Raw genomic sequence first — 13,660 nt, forward strand, 5'->3', positions numbered from 1 at the left:
GAGAGATAAGCTGAATTCTCGGCAGTGTTTCCATGAGCACAGGAGCCCAGCTTGTGCTCGAGTGTCCTACATTCACATCCATTACATGATTCATTCAGGTATTTATAACGAGTACTGTCCTGTGTGCACAGAGATAATACTAATACAGAAAGCACTCTGTGTACCCCATGATGCCTTTAGCTCTAAATCTTTGGCTAATTCCTGCTGAAAACTGTCTATACTGTTTATTACTCGCTGATACTGTCCCTGTAATTTCATTCCATACACTGCATATCATGCAAGCATCTCCCAACCCTGCAATTAAATATCAAGGAACTTTTTTTCAGGGATGTCTGATCCATGTGTCCAAGGAGACTATCCTTCTTGGCTAAAGTGGACTGTGCTACACCAAAAGCCAGTTTTCAGTTCTCTGAGCAGTATATGGTGTGCCACTGCAGCAGTCCTGGTGTGGCCTTAGGTCTGGTGGTGTTGCATGGCTGAACATCTGAATACATCTGTGGATAAAAAGGTTATTCCAAAGAGAAATCAGGGAAGAAGTTATGATTAATTTGTTCTGGTTTCTAAATTTGAAAGGTAGCCTTTTTCAAATCACAAGGTAACAAAAGGGATGGTTGCTCGTGATTTTCAGATGTGTTTCACGTCAGTGCGGTGTATGGCATCTTTTCTTCCCAGCTTATCACAGACAATAGGGACTGTTCACTCAGTGGGATCACTACCAGAATTAAGTGACTTTTATTAGACTTTATGTAAAAGGGCTGAATTTCTTAGGCAGCTGCCTGTAGTGCTCCAGTGGTAGATCAGATCTGAGGTATAATATGATCTCCTTTACATACTGAAATACAGCAGGCTGTAAGCTGTCTTCAGGTACGGGGGGAAGGAGGGATTTTGGAGAGCAGCCGGGGAGGCACTTCCCAGAGTGTCAGCTCAGCTGGGCTACTGTGAGAGGTACTGCCAACTGCAGGTGAGGAGAGCCAGCAGTTGCTTATAGCATCCTTTCCTCTTGGCAAAGCAGGCAACAGGAGGGAGTCATGATTTGACCACAATTTGCCTTTGTCCAAGTAGCACCTGGTCCCCATTTCTTTTTCTGTAAGAAAAGGCAGTTAAGTGTTCTTGCACAAGCTCTCTAGGTAAATTATTTCTCCAGGAGTGTCCTGGCCACGTGGGACTGATAGCAGTAAAGCTGCTTCATCCTAAAGTCAATACAAAATTTGTGTGAAGAGATATCAAGGCTCAATGGGGCCATTGAAAGCACTTTGTCCAACCTTCTGGCATAGCATAGCCCAGAGCCTCTTGTCTCTTAATTTCTGAATCAAGTGTAAAAATTCTGTTTGAGGTGGAGTTTGTCTTTTAGAAAGATTGTCTTAATTGTATCAGGTAGAATGGAAAATACATCACAGTGTAGAAAACTCTCACTGGGCAGTTAATGCTGACCTTTTAGGAGGGTTTGGACCCTGTTTCTGTCTGCAATGCACCCTTTTTTGTGCTAGATTTAGAGAGCTGCCAGTTATCAAAAACCTCTTCTGCTTAAAGGGCTAAATAAGATAGTACCATTTGTATATGTTTGCTGTTACAAGATGACAACAATTGTCTTTTCACGTGGTTTGTTCATGGTGTTTGCCACCCTTCTGCTTCTGCAATATCTTCCCAAAACTATTATGACCAAATCTCTTCTTAAATTTGATGCCTGTTACTGCAGTCTGTCAGTTTGTGGAGTTTTTTATTTATTTCTATCCCATTTCATTAATTCCTTCTCCTTAAGAGGTGATAAAAGACTTTCTGAAAATCTTAGTAGTAATTGTTTTGCCTTCCTGCTTAACTCTGTCACTTCCTTATGCAAGTGTGAGAATGAAATTTCCAATGCCAGAATAGATGATCTTGTAAATTAACTAGACATTGCTTCAAAACATTTTATAATGATTCAGTTTGTTACACTGACAGTAACTAACACTACATTAGCTCTCTTGCTTTTTGAAAAACTGTTTGATTAGTTAGGAAGGTTTATATGAAGCCATTCTGTATGACTTCTGTTGAATACTGCATTTTGTGTTTTTCTAGTAGAATCTGGGCAACTGACTGCATTTACTGCCTTCAGACTTTTAGGGTAATTCTGGAAGTCCTACCGAGCTGTCTCTCAAGATCTCTAGTTCCCATTTTCTGCTTTCCTTAGTTTTAATGACATCCCAGTGGTAGGAAGCTCCTCCCCGTTCTGCTCTGTCTTTTACATTAAGCAGTTCCCAGTAGGTGTTAGTGTTTTGTTAGTGTCTGGTGGACCACCACAAGTATTTTACCTACCATAATTTTTTTCTTCTGGGAAATTCCTCTGTGTCTGTTTCTAGCCTTTGTTAGAAGTGCGGATAGCACCAGACCATCTTTGTCCATGAAAAGCAGGAGGTAAACCCAGACTAATACTAGTCAGCCAAATTTCATTGCTCAGAGTGAAGAAGTAGTGAGAGCAAACATACAAAAATACAATGTAAAATACATTCCATGAAAAATTATTTCACCTTAATAATTTACCTGAAAAAGGAAAGCTTCTCACAAAATATGTATATTTAGAACAGGAGTATTTAAATACCTTTTTAAAATGTACTAAGTTTGCCAGAGGAGGGGATAAGAAAATTCAGATGGAGGACTCAGATGATGCCCAGCTTTTCACAAAAAATTCTTTGGAACTACTTTATGGCAATTGGTTTCTTGCTTTGCAGCCAGGCCAGCTGAAATCAATGGTATCTCTCAAGGAGTAAGCCCTTCTTAGCCTGAACTGATTATCAGGACCAACTTGTTGAATTGCCTCATGGTTTTGCAGGTCAAGTGCCTTAGAACAAGACTTTTTTAATGTGTTGGCTATTTTCTCGTGCATTCAGGCATATAGATTTAGGGTCAGACTTCCCTAAAGTATTGGAAGGCATTTTGGTTTCTACAAATTTAATATGTATTTAGTAACAAATCACCCCCTCACAGTACTTTCTGCAAGTTACTGTTCAGTGGGTCTAGTGGAAGAGACTGTAGCTGTGTGCTGCTTCAAATCTTGATGTGTGAGATGTAAATTCATTGAGCTTTAATATAAACTGGTTTAAAATCAGGCAGCATCTGCTTAATCCATGAATAGCTGCTGGCTGTGTTAACAGTCGAGAGAGCTCACAGCTGATCTATTTTCTTTTCTCTCTTGAAAAGAAAAAGTCAATAGATATAAAAAGAGTAAGTAATAAATATTTCTACACTGCACTGATGAGGCATTCTTGGAAAACAGCAAGCTAAACAACTCTACATAATTCAGTAGATGGAAAAGTGGACTGAGAGTCAGGAAATAATTATGAGAGCTGGGAGAAAATTTTCCTTCTATGACAAGATGTGAAGCAGAAATTTTTAGTGGAAAACATCCGTTTGCAAGGATTCATATTTGTGGTTTTCTTAAAATATTAAAAGTATACAAGGGGCTGTGATTTGGAAATGCACCTGGAGGGGCTCCAGGAAGTTGTCATTTAAACATCTGTCTGCCTATGATGGTTGGGGCCCCCGAGGTAGAGAGTGCCATCCTCAATGTCCCATGGCAATGGGACTCCTGGGATAATGCTGTGGGTGTGAGGTGGCAGAAGGACTCTGGAGCAACCTGTGCCAAATACTGTTCTTTCTAAACATACATGCAATGGAGTTGAATGGCAGCACAGCCTAAAAAAATGGCCTTTGTTAGCCGAAGTAGAGTCTGAATTTCTTGTTAAACGCTGTGAAAGGGGAGGGAAAAATAACTCTCAAAGCTATAAAAAGGCTCTCCGAAAGATGTAGTGGGGAGAAGTGGGAGAAGGCACAGATGAAGTTTAGATTTAAGATGTTAAAAAATGATTATTTTATCCAAATCAGATGGGTGGTTAGTTCTTTTAGAGTATTATTGCCACCAGAACCTCAGCCCTGCTCTAAATCAACCCAGCATTTCATCAAGAAGCCTATTCTTTGCTATAAGAGACCAAGAGTGCACAATTACTGGTTTCTTTTCCCCCTTGCATAATAAAATGGGGAGATTATCATCAAGTTTCTATTCAGATTTTAGGAAGGCTTTTTTATTTTATTTTTAAAATCCATCTTTGTCTGTAAGAGCTCCCTGTTCAGGCCAGCATGCTGTAATGATTACTGCTGTAAAGGCTTCAGTGGAGATGTGCTCTATTTCATTCTCAATGAGGGTTGATGGCGTTTTGAGAGGCTCAGAATATCCTTTGATTACTGTATAAAACAGACTGAGGGAGATGGCAGTGCAGCATGTGCATAGGAGGGGGGCCATTGCTCCCAGGATCACTCATCAACTTTCTTTTGTTTTTTTTTTTTTTTTTTTTTTTTTTTTTTTTTTTTTTTTGTCTTCCATGTCGCAATCACAAATCATGGCCGTGTTGTGGTTTTGGTCCCATGCCCCATCCTCCCTCCCTGTTTTGGGATTTGAAGCTTGAGGTATGTACAGAAAAGGAGCTGCTGCTGCTCCTGTGTTTTGGACAGGTGCTGCAGCATATGAACAGGGGCAGTGCCTTGACCCCTCTCTCCCATGGGGAATTGATAGAATAGCTAGGAAATGGTACGTTGTCCCTTCCAAACTGTGGGGAACTGGTCCATTGTTAGAAGCTGCTATTTACTGTAAAGTGTCTTGGAGACTGTATTAAAAAAGGAGTGACAGAAAGCTAGGCATGGGTGACAGGAAAGATATAGGAGTCAAGGAGATTGAAAGGGAAAGATAGACAAGAGCATGCTGTCTCCCTTCCTGCTTTCCTATTTGACACTCGTGGTGCATTAACACAAAATAATAGGGAAAAGGAATCCTTGCGCCTTCATGCTTGTATCATGCTTAGATCAAACTGCATATTGTGCCAGCTGAAATCTGTTTGCCAGCCCTTCCAATGGTCAGAAGGATTAGGGTTTCTGAGGTCGGGAGAACAGGGGGTTTCCAAGGAGAGCTTTTGATGCCATATAGCAGGAGAATCTTTTATTCCCAGCCCAGGTGTAGCAGATGAGTCTATGGAAAAGCATTTCACCTTGTTTCCCTGTCAGTGTGCCTGGATACTGGGGTTTGTGCCCAAATTGTGCATCTCTTAAGAGGTTATTTTCATTGGTGGTCTTGTCATCTTTTACTCCTTTACTTGGTGAAGTGTTACACTGTACATGGTTTATGTCTGGTATTTCCCAGTAACAGCACAGGAAATACTCTGTGCAGTATCTAGGTTTGTTCTTTCTCATACCCCTATGCCAGGTTTGTTAGGCATGTTTTTTTCGTGATATATGCCATTCACTGTTCACAGTCCAGACTAAATTACTGCTAGAAGGCTGTATTCAGATTTGGATCTCCCACTGCATATGGAGAGTTTGTAAGTCTGAAAACAGACTCTTTCTCTCTTATAGGAGACAAAATAGTGCAAGAGAAAGTTTGAATGACTGATCTGAAGCTATGAAGTCAGTCAGTACTGGCCTGAACCCAGGTGGCCAGTGAAACACTCCTACTGATTTTGAACAAGTTCAGGGATGTCTTAAACCCAGCACACCGCCAGGATATGGTCTGTCACATCCAACTGACACAGGCAGCCTGTGGGAACTGAGTTAGAGCTCAGGCTGCCTTCAAATCTTCCCTGTCCTCTGGCAAACAGCAACCAGAAAACACTTAGGTATAGAAAAGTCTTATTCATTGTTTCTTCTATTTATTTTTTCCCTCACTTAACTGGATGTTTTGTGTCTTGATTGTAGAAGAAGCAATTGTTAGAAACTGGAGCAAACACTTAACACAGCATGGTTCTTACACTGGTTTCTATATTTGTGATCAACATTCAAGGTAAAACATGTAGACATATTTTGAGAAAGGTTAATGCTGGAAAAGTGACTGCGAGTTCATCACTTCCAATACAGATTCATTGATGCCCAGTGGAACTTGACAGGCATTGAACTAAGGGCATGGTAAATTGTTGTATAGCTACTGTCCACAACCTGTGTATATTATTCCTGCCTTTTCTTTTTGCTGTTGAGTAATAGGCTGTCTATGGAGAAATGTGTGTCATGTCCTCTTGCATTAACTCAGGTGTGCCACTTTGCCCTTTGTGTCCATGAAATAGGTGATGTAAGACACACCCCCCCAGTTTCAGAGGACGTACAGCTGCAGCATGCTCTGGCTGTTTTCTGTGTGCTGAAATGCTGCAGGGGGCCAGCAATGACCTGCTCCTGCCAAGCCGGGATGGCAGTGATGCTGATGGGAACTTTCTTCCACCATCCTGGAGGAAAGTGCTCAGTGGGGAATGGAGTTTCCTTAAGAATGGTCAGGAGCCCAGGCTGAACAAAAGAGAGAGCATGAGGAATGCCAGACTTGTGCCAGGTAGTGCCAGCTGTAGGGATGGATATGCTTGAACCGTTAGGGCCCAGGGAGGCGTCTAATCCTTTCTTTTTATATACAGCCCTTCTCTGTGCAGGGGCTGGGACCAGAAACCCCCAGAGGTCTGCAAAGCCTGATAGGAATTACTATACAAATAGCATTTCATTTCTGTTTAACATTACACAGCCATCGCACGGTGTGTGTTTTTTCTTTGATTTTCATCTCAGACCTGTTTGCTGGGGGCTCTCTGGAGCAGGGCAGAGTTATCTGTTAGTTCTGTGGTCAGAGGGAAGCAGGACTGCACCCAGGCAGAGGTGGCTGTTCTTCTGGGGTGGTCTTTCCTATCTGAATTTCAGTTCAGACCAGTAGTAAATACCAGGCTACTCCCTTGGAATATATAGCTGGAGTTTGCTTGGGGCTGTTGGGACAGCTCTGTGTGCTTTGCCTGTAGCCGCACCAAAGCATCCCAAACATTATTCAGATCCACTCACATAAAAGAGCTATCCTCCTTCCTAGAGAACTGCTGGAATTTTGGTGCTTGCAGCAAGGTCTACTCAGCCTGGCATTTTAGGATGCTGTGGTTTGGTGACTCAAGCCTGGATACTGCCTTGGCTTGAAATCAGGTAAAGAGTTTCTAGGGGAAGGAGGAAAGTGAGTTATTTCTGGAGACACTCAGCCCTGGACTGAATTGCTACAAAGAAGTGTTGCAGAGCTTGATCAAAACAGATAATCTCTTGAGTTGCCTGAGGCATGGACTGTGAGACTGAATAGGACTCATGAGGAGCATCCATGTGAGAAGGTGGGAGTGTTTTACTCCTGCTTTATGGTTTGGTCTTTTTTGCATGCAGGAGCAGAAGGAGAGTGAAAGGGAGCTGGGTTTCATGCAGGTAGGAGCACTATCAGAGTAGGTTCAAATGTGTGTGTGTGTACACTGATGTTGCCTTTCCTTCAGTAAAGAAAAATCTTTCAGTCCTGTGAGCTTAGCAGGCTGCTTAAGAACAAGAAACAGCAATAACTGTGCAACCCTATCAAATGCACATCATGGTGGATGACAAGCAAAACCAGCTCTGCAGCAGCTTGGGGGCTGTTGGGAGTCTGTGCTAGCCAGCAAAGTATGGGGGGACCAGATCATGCTGTAAATAAAGTCCTGGTTTTTTCTATTTGGTGCTAGTCCTGTACCACCCATTGCCCGACAGCAGCACCACATCACTGAGTACCTTCAGCATTTCTTCCACCTGAAATGTGCCATGGGTTCAGCTTTGAAGGCAGCCACGGTCAGCTGGAGTGGGATGAGCTGTAGCATGGGCAGCAGGACAGCCACAGCTCTGGGTACCAGGCTCAGACACAATGCTAGACCCAGATGGAGAGAGACAAGGCAGAGGCATATTCACACAGCTACATGAGTGGCAGGACCCAACATAGCTTTGATTTCATTACAGTTTAACACACAGCTAGAAAATATTATGTCCCTAATATAAAGAAGGAGATATTTACCTTTGGGAAATTTGAGAAGCAAGGAATTGGAAAATTAGATTAATGAATAGAAAGCAATAACACAAGCCAATATTCACAGAAGTGTTGTTTGCTGCTCTTTTATCAAGGCTTATTTTACAAAAACGTTAGCTGTTACAACAGCTGATGCGTCACTGGTGTTTCATACCAGAGGGCCTCAGAAAAGGCTTAACAGGACATTTTCTTGGGTTTTATCTTTTCTCCCTGTTGTCATGTTTTTGCCTAAAATTCAATCATGGTATAAAGAATGAAATCTTGGGCATTACTGATCAGTGCTGCTCATGGGCACTTAAAAATCCGTGGCTCCTTCTGGAGCGTGCTGGGAGTTTCAGTGTCAATGGATGTGTGCACTCCACAGCTAATGGATATAACACACATTACAGTATCAAAAGGGAGTCAGTATTGATTTATTTTATTTTTTTAAAGTATGCAAGTTGAGGCTTTTTAAGTAGGCTTATGTAGTGAGGTCTTTAAGCAACCAGACTCTGAACCCTCTCTCCATCTCAACAAGCTAGAGATGATCATTCAGGTGAGACTTTCAGGATCAGAAATACAAAAACCTAGAGCTTCCCAGTAAAGGAACATCAGCTCTTTTTTTCAAGATAGTATTTAAGATGCAAAAGTAACACTTCCTCCACACCCCCCCAAAAAAATCAAAATCAACAAAGTTAATTGGATTGCACGTACAAAAGAAATGATATAAGTTTTACCTGGAAAAATCCAAAGTGTATTTTCCTCTCACAGTATGATTCATGCCCTGAGAAGTTGGCTGAGGAAGCCTACAAAATTATGACCTCATGTTGGAATTAGCAGGCAATTTAAGGACATTTAAACAATTATATTATGTTTTCAACCCCACTAAATGACAGCTGTTTTCTTTGCCCCTTTTTTGTATGGAATAGTGACCACAGGGCATTAACTCATGGAGATAAACAGTAAAGAAGTAAAAATATGTGCAGATAGCAGTGGTTTGGAGAAGGGCTGTGTGTTAGGATCTGTGTTATGCGTGTTTAGTACAGAGCTAAAGGGGAGACATGAAAAAACACCATTATTGTGATCTTAGTTGGCAAGTCACTGACTGGGAAGTCTTGTCAGCACAAATAGCAATAAATGCATTAATGCCAGTCCATTCTCTCCTGACATCTTGAGACAGGACTGTGCTAAGAGAGCCTGTTATTACGCTGTTACAGTTGCAGAGTAGGTATTTAAATGGTAGAGTCACAGCCAAGAAGATCTAAAGATAGGACTGTGGGTTTAGTCTTTTATGCTGAGCATGGAGCAGAGCCCACGGGCACTTAATGTGGCCATCCTAGAACAGTATTTTTTTAAGCTGCTAATGATCTAAATAATTACTGGCAGAGGAGCATAGCCCTGTGTGGTGAAGTCCAGCCTGCTGACAAAAGACCTGCTTTTCTAAGTTACCTTTAAAAGATCACAGTGAGCTGGGAACTGAAACAACTCACAGTCAGTTCTCCCCTTCTTCAACCAGAAGCAAGGAACTACAAGTGGAAATTCATGGGAGTGCCTGTGTGAAAACAGAGAGATGTAAATGAGAGCTGTGTAATACAGCACGGTGTAGTACTGGATAGAAAAGGGGCGGTTACAGTCACTGGTTTAGTGTCTACGAACAGCAGGCAGCAGCCAACTCCCATCCCCTGCACAGAGCACTAACACAGCATTGCTACAGCTCTTTTTACTTGTGTAGTCTAGGGGTTGCAGCCACCTTGGAAGACAAAAGAAGGAAACCCCTTCTTCAGTCTCACAGCCTGCAGGTGCAAGGGAAGGAGACTGGCAGCTTTGCAATGAGGGTAGAGGGTTCTTAACAGAGCTTTGGATTCCTTGCTGTTAAGAGAGTTGACTCTCTCTCTAGTCAGCACCTTGTATTCTTTCTCTGCATCTTACCTGTAATCATCAGTTTGCCTAAAACTTTACCACCCTCCATGGACCGTAGTTTACTGCTTACCTGTCTTCAGTCTTTTCCATCTTTTTAGACTAGATGAAAAACTGGCCTGAGTTCAGGTAAATACGAGATCAGAGGGTAAGTCAAAGGCAGGTTAAGTCTCCTGCAGTGCAGTGTCTTACAGCCATCCGTAGATGTTCCACAGTAGCATCTGGCAGGCTCAGGGGATGTTTTTTATCCATTTGTCTAACACATTCTGCATTGTAACCTGTCATTGCCCATGTGTCATTACAAGTGGACTGTAAATCTGTAGGGGGTTCAGAAGGAATTTGACCTCTGCAATCAGAGCATCTCTAGTTTTTAAGGTCTTTCCTGATTAAAGGGATCTTCCCAATTGTCCCAAGCAAACCTTTTACACAAGCCTGCCAAGTTCGAGGTTTGCTGCACAGTCTGTATCTGACTGTGTATTGATGTCCGTTCCCTTTCAAAAAGTAACCTCTGGTAAAGTGTGTTCTGTTCCCTCTTCTGTTACTATGAGCCTTCACTCATAGTGTGAGCTGAAGTGTGATCAGTAGCTCTCCCTAAGACTAGTGAGACACACAACTTGTTGTTGTGGGTGAGACATTTGCCATGACTGAATTCTTTGAATTTGGGATCTAGTTAGGAAATGTGACTGACATGCATGTTTCTCCCCATTAGCTCATGCAGCTCATGTGACTTGTTTCATTCATGTGACCTCTTGTTACATATCCATCATCCATTTTTCTTTCCTATTAGAGTGAAATTGGACACAGCCCTCCTCCTGCCTACACCCCTATGTCAGGAGTAAGTATTTCAGCCTTCATCCTTTAGGTTTTCTGCCTTCCTTCACTACTTTTTTTCTGTTTCAAACCCCTTTTTCCTGCATAAATGACCTAAAAGACAACAAGAAATAAAATGTATACAAGACCAATCAAATATTCAAGATCTCCACACTCAGCCTGGGTTTGTATGCGAACTCTATGGACCCACAGCCAAAAGACTGCCAACTTTTCTTGGGAAAGTGTTTAGGTAACAGGCTTGGTGGAATCTGTATGTTTTTCCTTCTTATCTACAGGTCATGATGTTGAAATTTCTTTTCATGCCCTTGCTGACAAGCAAAATGGTCATTGACCCGAACCATTGAGTTGAGGTGCCAATACAAACACAGTTCACCAGCCTGAAATGCACTTCCTGATGGAATTACACAGCATGTGGGTGACCCTGTGATTCGCAGCACAGTACGCCCTAAAAGAACGCCGCTCAGGAATTAGCAGAGATGATAATGACTCCAGTCAGGAGATTTCCCTAACATGAGGTTTAAGGGTTTCTCAGAAATCAGAGGATGTTGCCAGAGTAGTAGAAGAGGAGATTCCGTGTTTTCCTCCTGCAGCTGTGTATATCCAACCTCCATATGCTTAGTAGGAGACAAGTTTCCTGCCCCATTTCCAGCACTGAGCACCACTGGGCAGACGGATGCTTTGCCAGTCCACAGCAGAGCCCGTGCTGCTGGCGATCCTGCAGCACGGGGAGACAAGGCTTCACCTGCCAGGTGAAATGCATTATTGAGTAAGTGTGCCAGGAAAGGCACAGGAGCACAGCGATGACTTGCTGTTGAACCCTGTCCCCTCCTTTCCTGTGCTGTCTTCTCTTTTCCAACAGAACCAGTTTGTGTACCGGGATGGTGGCTACACTGCAGAGGTGCCGATGCCATACAGAGCTCCAGGCTGCATAATACCAGAAGCTCCAGTTGCTCAGGGGGCCACAGCAGAGATCTTTGAAGACGCTTGCTGTAATGGCACACTGCGAAAACAAGTGGCAACCCTGGCAAAAGAGGAAAGCAGCACCCAGAGGTACAGTGCTGACCCCACAGTCTTCGTGCCCGAGCGGGTCGTCCGGGGAGAGCTGGATGAGGATGGGTACATGACACCGATGAGAGACAAACCTAAAACAGGTAAAAAATAGTCTTTCTGGTCTAGTCTGACTGCATTCCCTCTCTTTGTACATCAGCAGCTTTTCATCAAAAATGGCTCTATTTAGTTACCCAGCAATGTTGAAGCATTCTGACTAAGTTAATATTTCTTCGCATGGGGATTTGGTTTTCTTTTCTTAATTTTCTGCTTTAAAAGCTCAAATGGGCCAATATGTCAGGTTTGGTAATTACCCCTTTTACTTATTTTTTTTTGAGAAATCACAAGAAGAATGAAAGAAAACCAAATCTCTTTCTTATCCAAACTCAAATCTTCAGTCATTTCCAAGAAAAGGATCTACCTTTGGCCAGCCAGAGTACCCACTTTGCTTTGTTTATTGATTTTTATTTTCATGGCATCATGCTTGATAAATGTCACGTTGAACCTATCAGAGAACCAATATACACAGTTGGCATTTTATACCCAAGAGAAGTTTAGGATTGAAAGAACAAGATGTGCTTCAGAGAGACCATCACTGCAAGGTGCTGTTTGCCTAGATCTGTGCCAGCTCAGCGCGCTGCACTTCCCACTTTGCCATCATTCATTTCTTCCTTTTTAAATAGTGACAGCTGTCATTTATATGTAAGGGTATGTGTCATTACTAATTTGCTCTCAAACCTTTGCATTACCTTTAAAAAAATTAATTAATGCAAATGTAAATGCCAAGTCACTAGTGTGTTTGCTAAGAATTTGGAAGCCACTTATCCTTTGTGTTACATGGTGGGAATGGAGCAGTAGCAATTGTGGAGTCCAGTCATGGACCTGCACTTCAGCAACCTCCTTTGCAGTGAGTTAGTTTCTGTGAGCCCACACACATGTTCAGCCCTGGAGATCCTCAGAGTTCCCTGAACAGAAGCTCCCTGAGCCCTCGGGGATGTGGCAGTAGCAGCTCAGGAGAAAGCACCTCCTTCCTGACTCCCTGGGCACAGACACATGCTGTGTGTTCTGTCCCAGCTGCAGGGTTCAAATCAAAGCACTTCTTGGCTCTCATTGCTAAAAAACATACATTCCCACTGTGCTTTTATACCCAAGTGTGTGCACATGTGCCTGCTCACCTCAGATTCAGTGACATTTTAGCTGCCTGTTCAAAGGTGTTCACTGGGTCTTGAACTTTTGCCTCTAATATTTTTGGCCCCATCCTAGGTAAAACCAGAGCTGAAGTGAAAACCATGACCACCCTTTGTGGCAACAGGCAGGGCCTATTTCCTTGCAGGCAGGACTCTGTGGTTGGGGTGTCTGCAGAGCCCCTGACCAGCATCATGCTGCTGGAAATGGAGGTCTTGTGTTGACATCCAGTGTGGCACAGACAGGCTGAGAGCATCCCTTAGTAATGGTGGTGGCCTGGAGACTCTGGTTTGTATGGAGGTGAAAGGCAAAATTAATACTGGAGGTGGGTTTGATTTGATGATTTCCAGCCTTGAATGAACTGGATACCTTGACATCTTGCTGCAAGGGTCCCACCACCAGATGCTCTTGTCCCTGTGTTGCCTCCAAGCTGTTCCCTTTGCAGCCCACTTGCAGGTGACCTCCTCCTGCCCAGCCCCATTGGCTTTTCTGTTCTGCAGTGAGACCTCATCACACACAGAGCAAGGCAGAACATGGCCCTTGGCAAATCCACTGCTCCATGGCTCAGTCACCTGTCTGTGACTGTGGGAGAGCCCTTACTAGGTGCACGTTTTTAACCTAGGACAGCCAATCTCTTTATGTTTCTCTTCCCTCCCCACCTCCTGTCAAGCTTTCCATGCAAGCAAGCAAGCATTTTCCATTTCCAAGCATATGCCTTAAAACCTTTCTGCAGTTCAGCTACAATTTTTTTGTGGTTTTAATCCACAGCAAGTGATTTGAAGCAACTGTAACCTGCTCCAAGTCCTGTTTTGCAGCTGATGTAAGGCTCTCTTTTACCCTGTCCAGGGCTCATTTGAATCATTT

At 43.0% G+C, this 13,660-nt stretch overlaps 1 protein-coding gene across 4 annotated transcripts in view; it reads left to right on the forward strand.

Annotated features, from left to right (window-relative positions):
* ERBB4 (erb-b2 receptor tyrosine kinase 4) overlaps nucleotides 1-13,660 on the forward strand; it is a 605,247-nt gene that overhangs the window by 582,585 nt on the left and 9,002 nt on the right. For 2 of the 4 annotated variants that reach the window (XM_039381400.1, XM_027735643.2), the window contains exons 26-27: nucleotides 10,521-10,568; nucleotides 11,424-11,715. In XM_039381400.1, coding sequence (XP_039237334.1) covers nucleotides 10,521-10,568; nucleotides 11,424-11,715 — 340 coding nt within the window. The remainder of the gene's footprint in view (nucleotides 1-10,520; nucleotides 10,569-11,423; nucleotides 11,716-13,660) is intronic. The other 2 variants (XM_039381402.1, XM_039381401.1) reach the window with 1 other exon arrangement.

The sequence above is a fragment of the Pipra filicauda genome, unplaced genomic scaffold (genome assembly GCF_003945595.2).
Source record: "Pipra filicauda isolate LSUMZ 115617 unplaced genomic scaffold, ASM394559v2 scaffold21_size4447388_pilon, whole genome shotgun sequence".
In the NCBI taxonomy this organism is placed as follows: Eukaryota; Metazoa; Chordata; class Aves; order Passeriformes; family Pipridae; genus Pipra; species Pipra filicauda.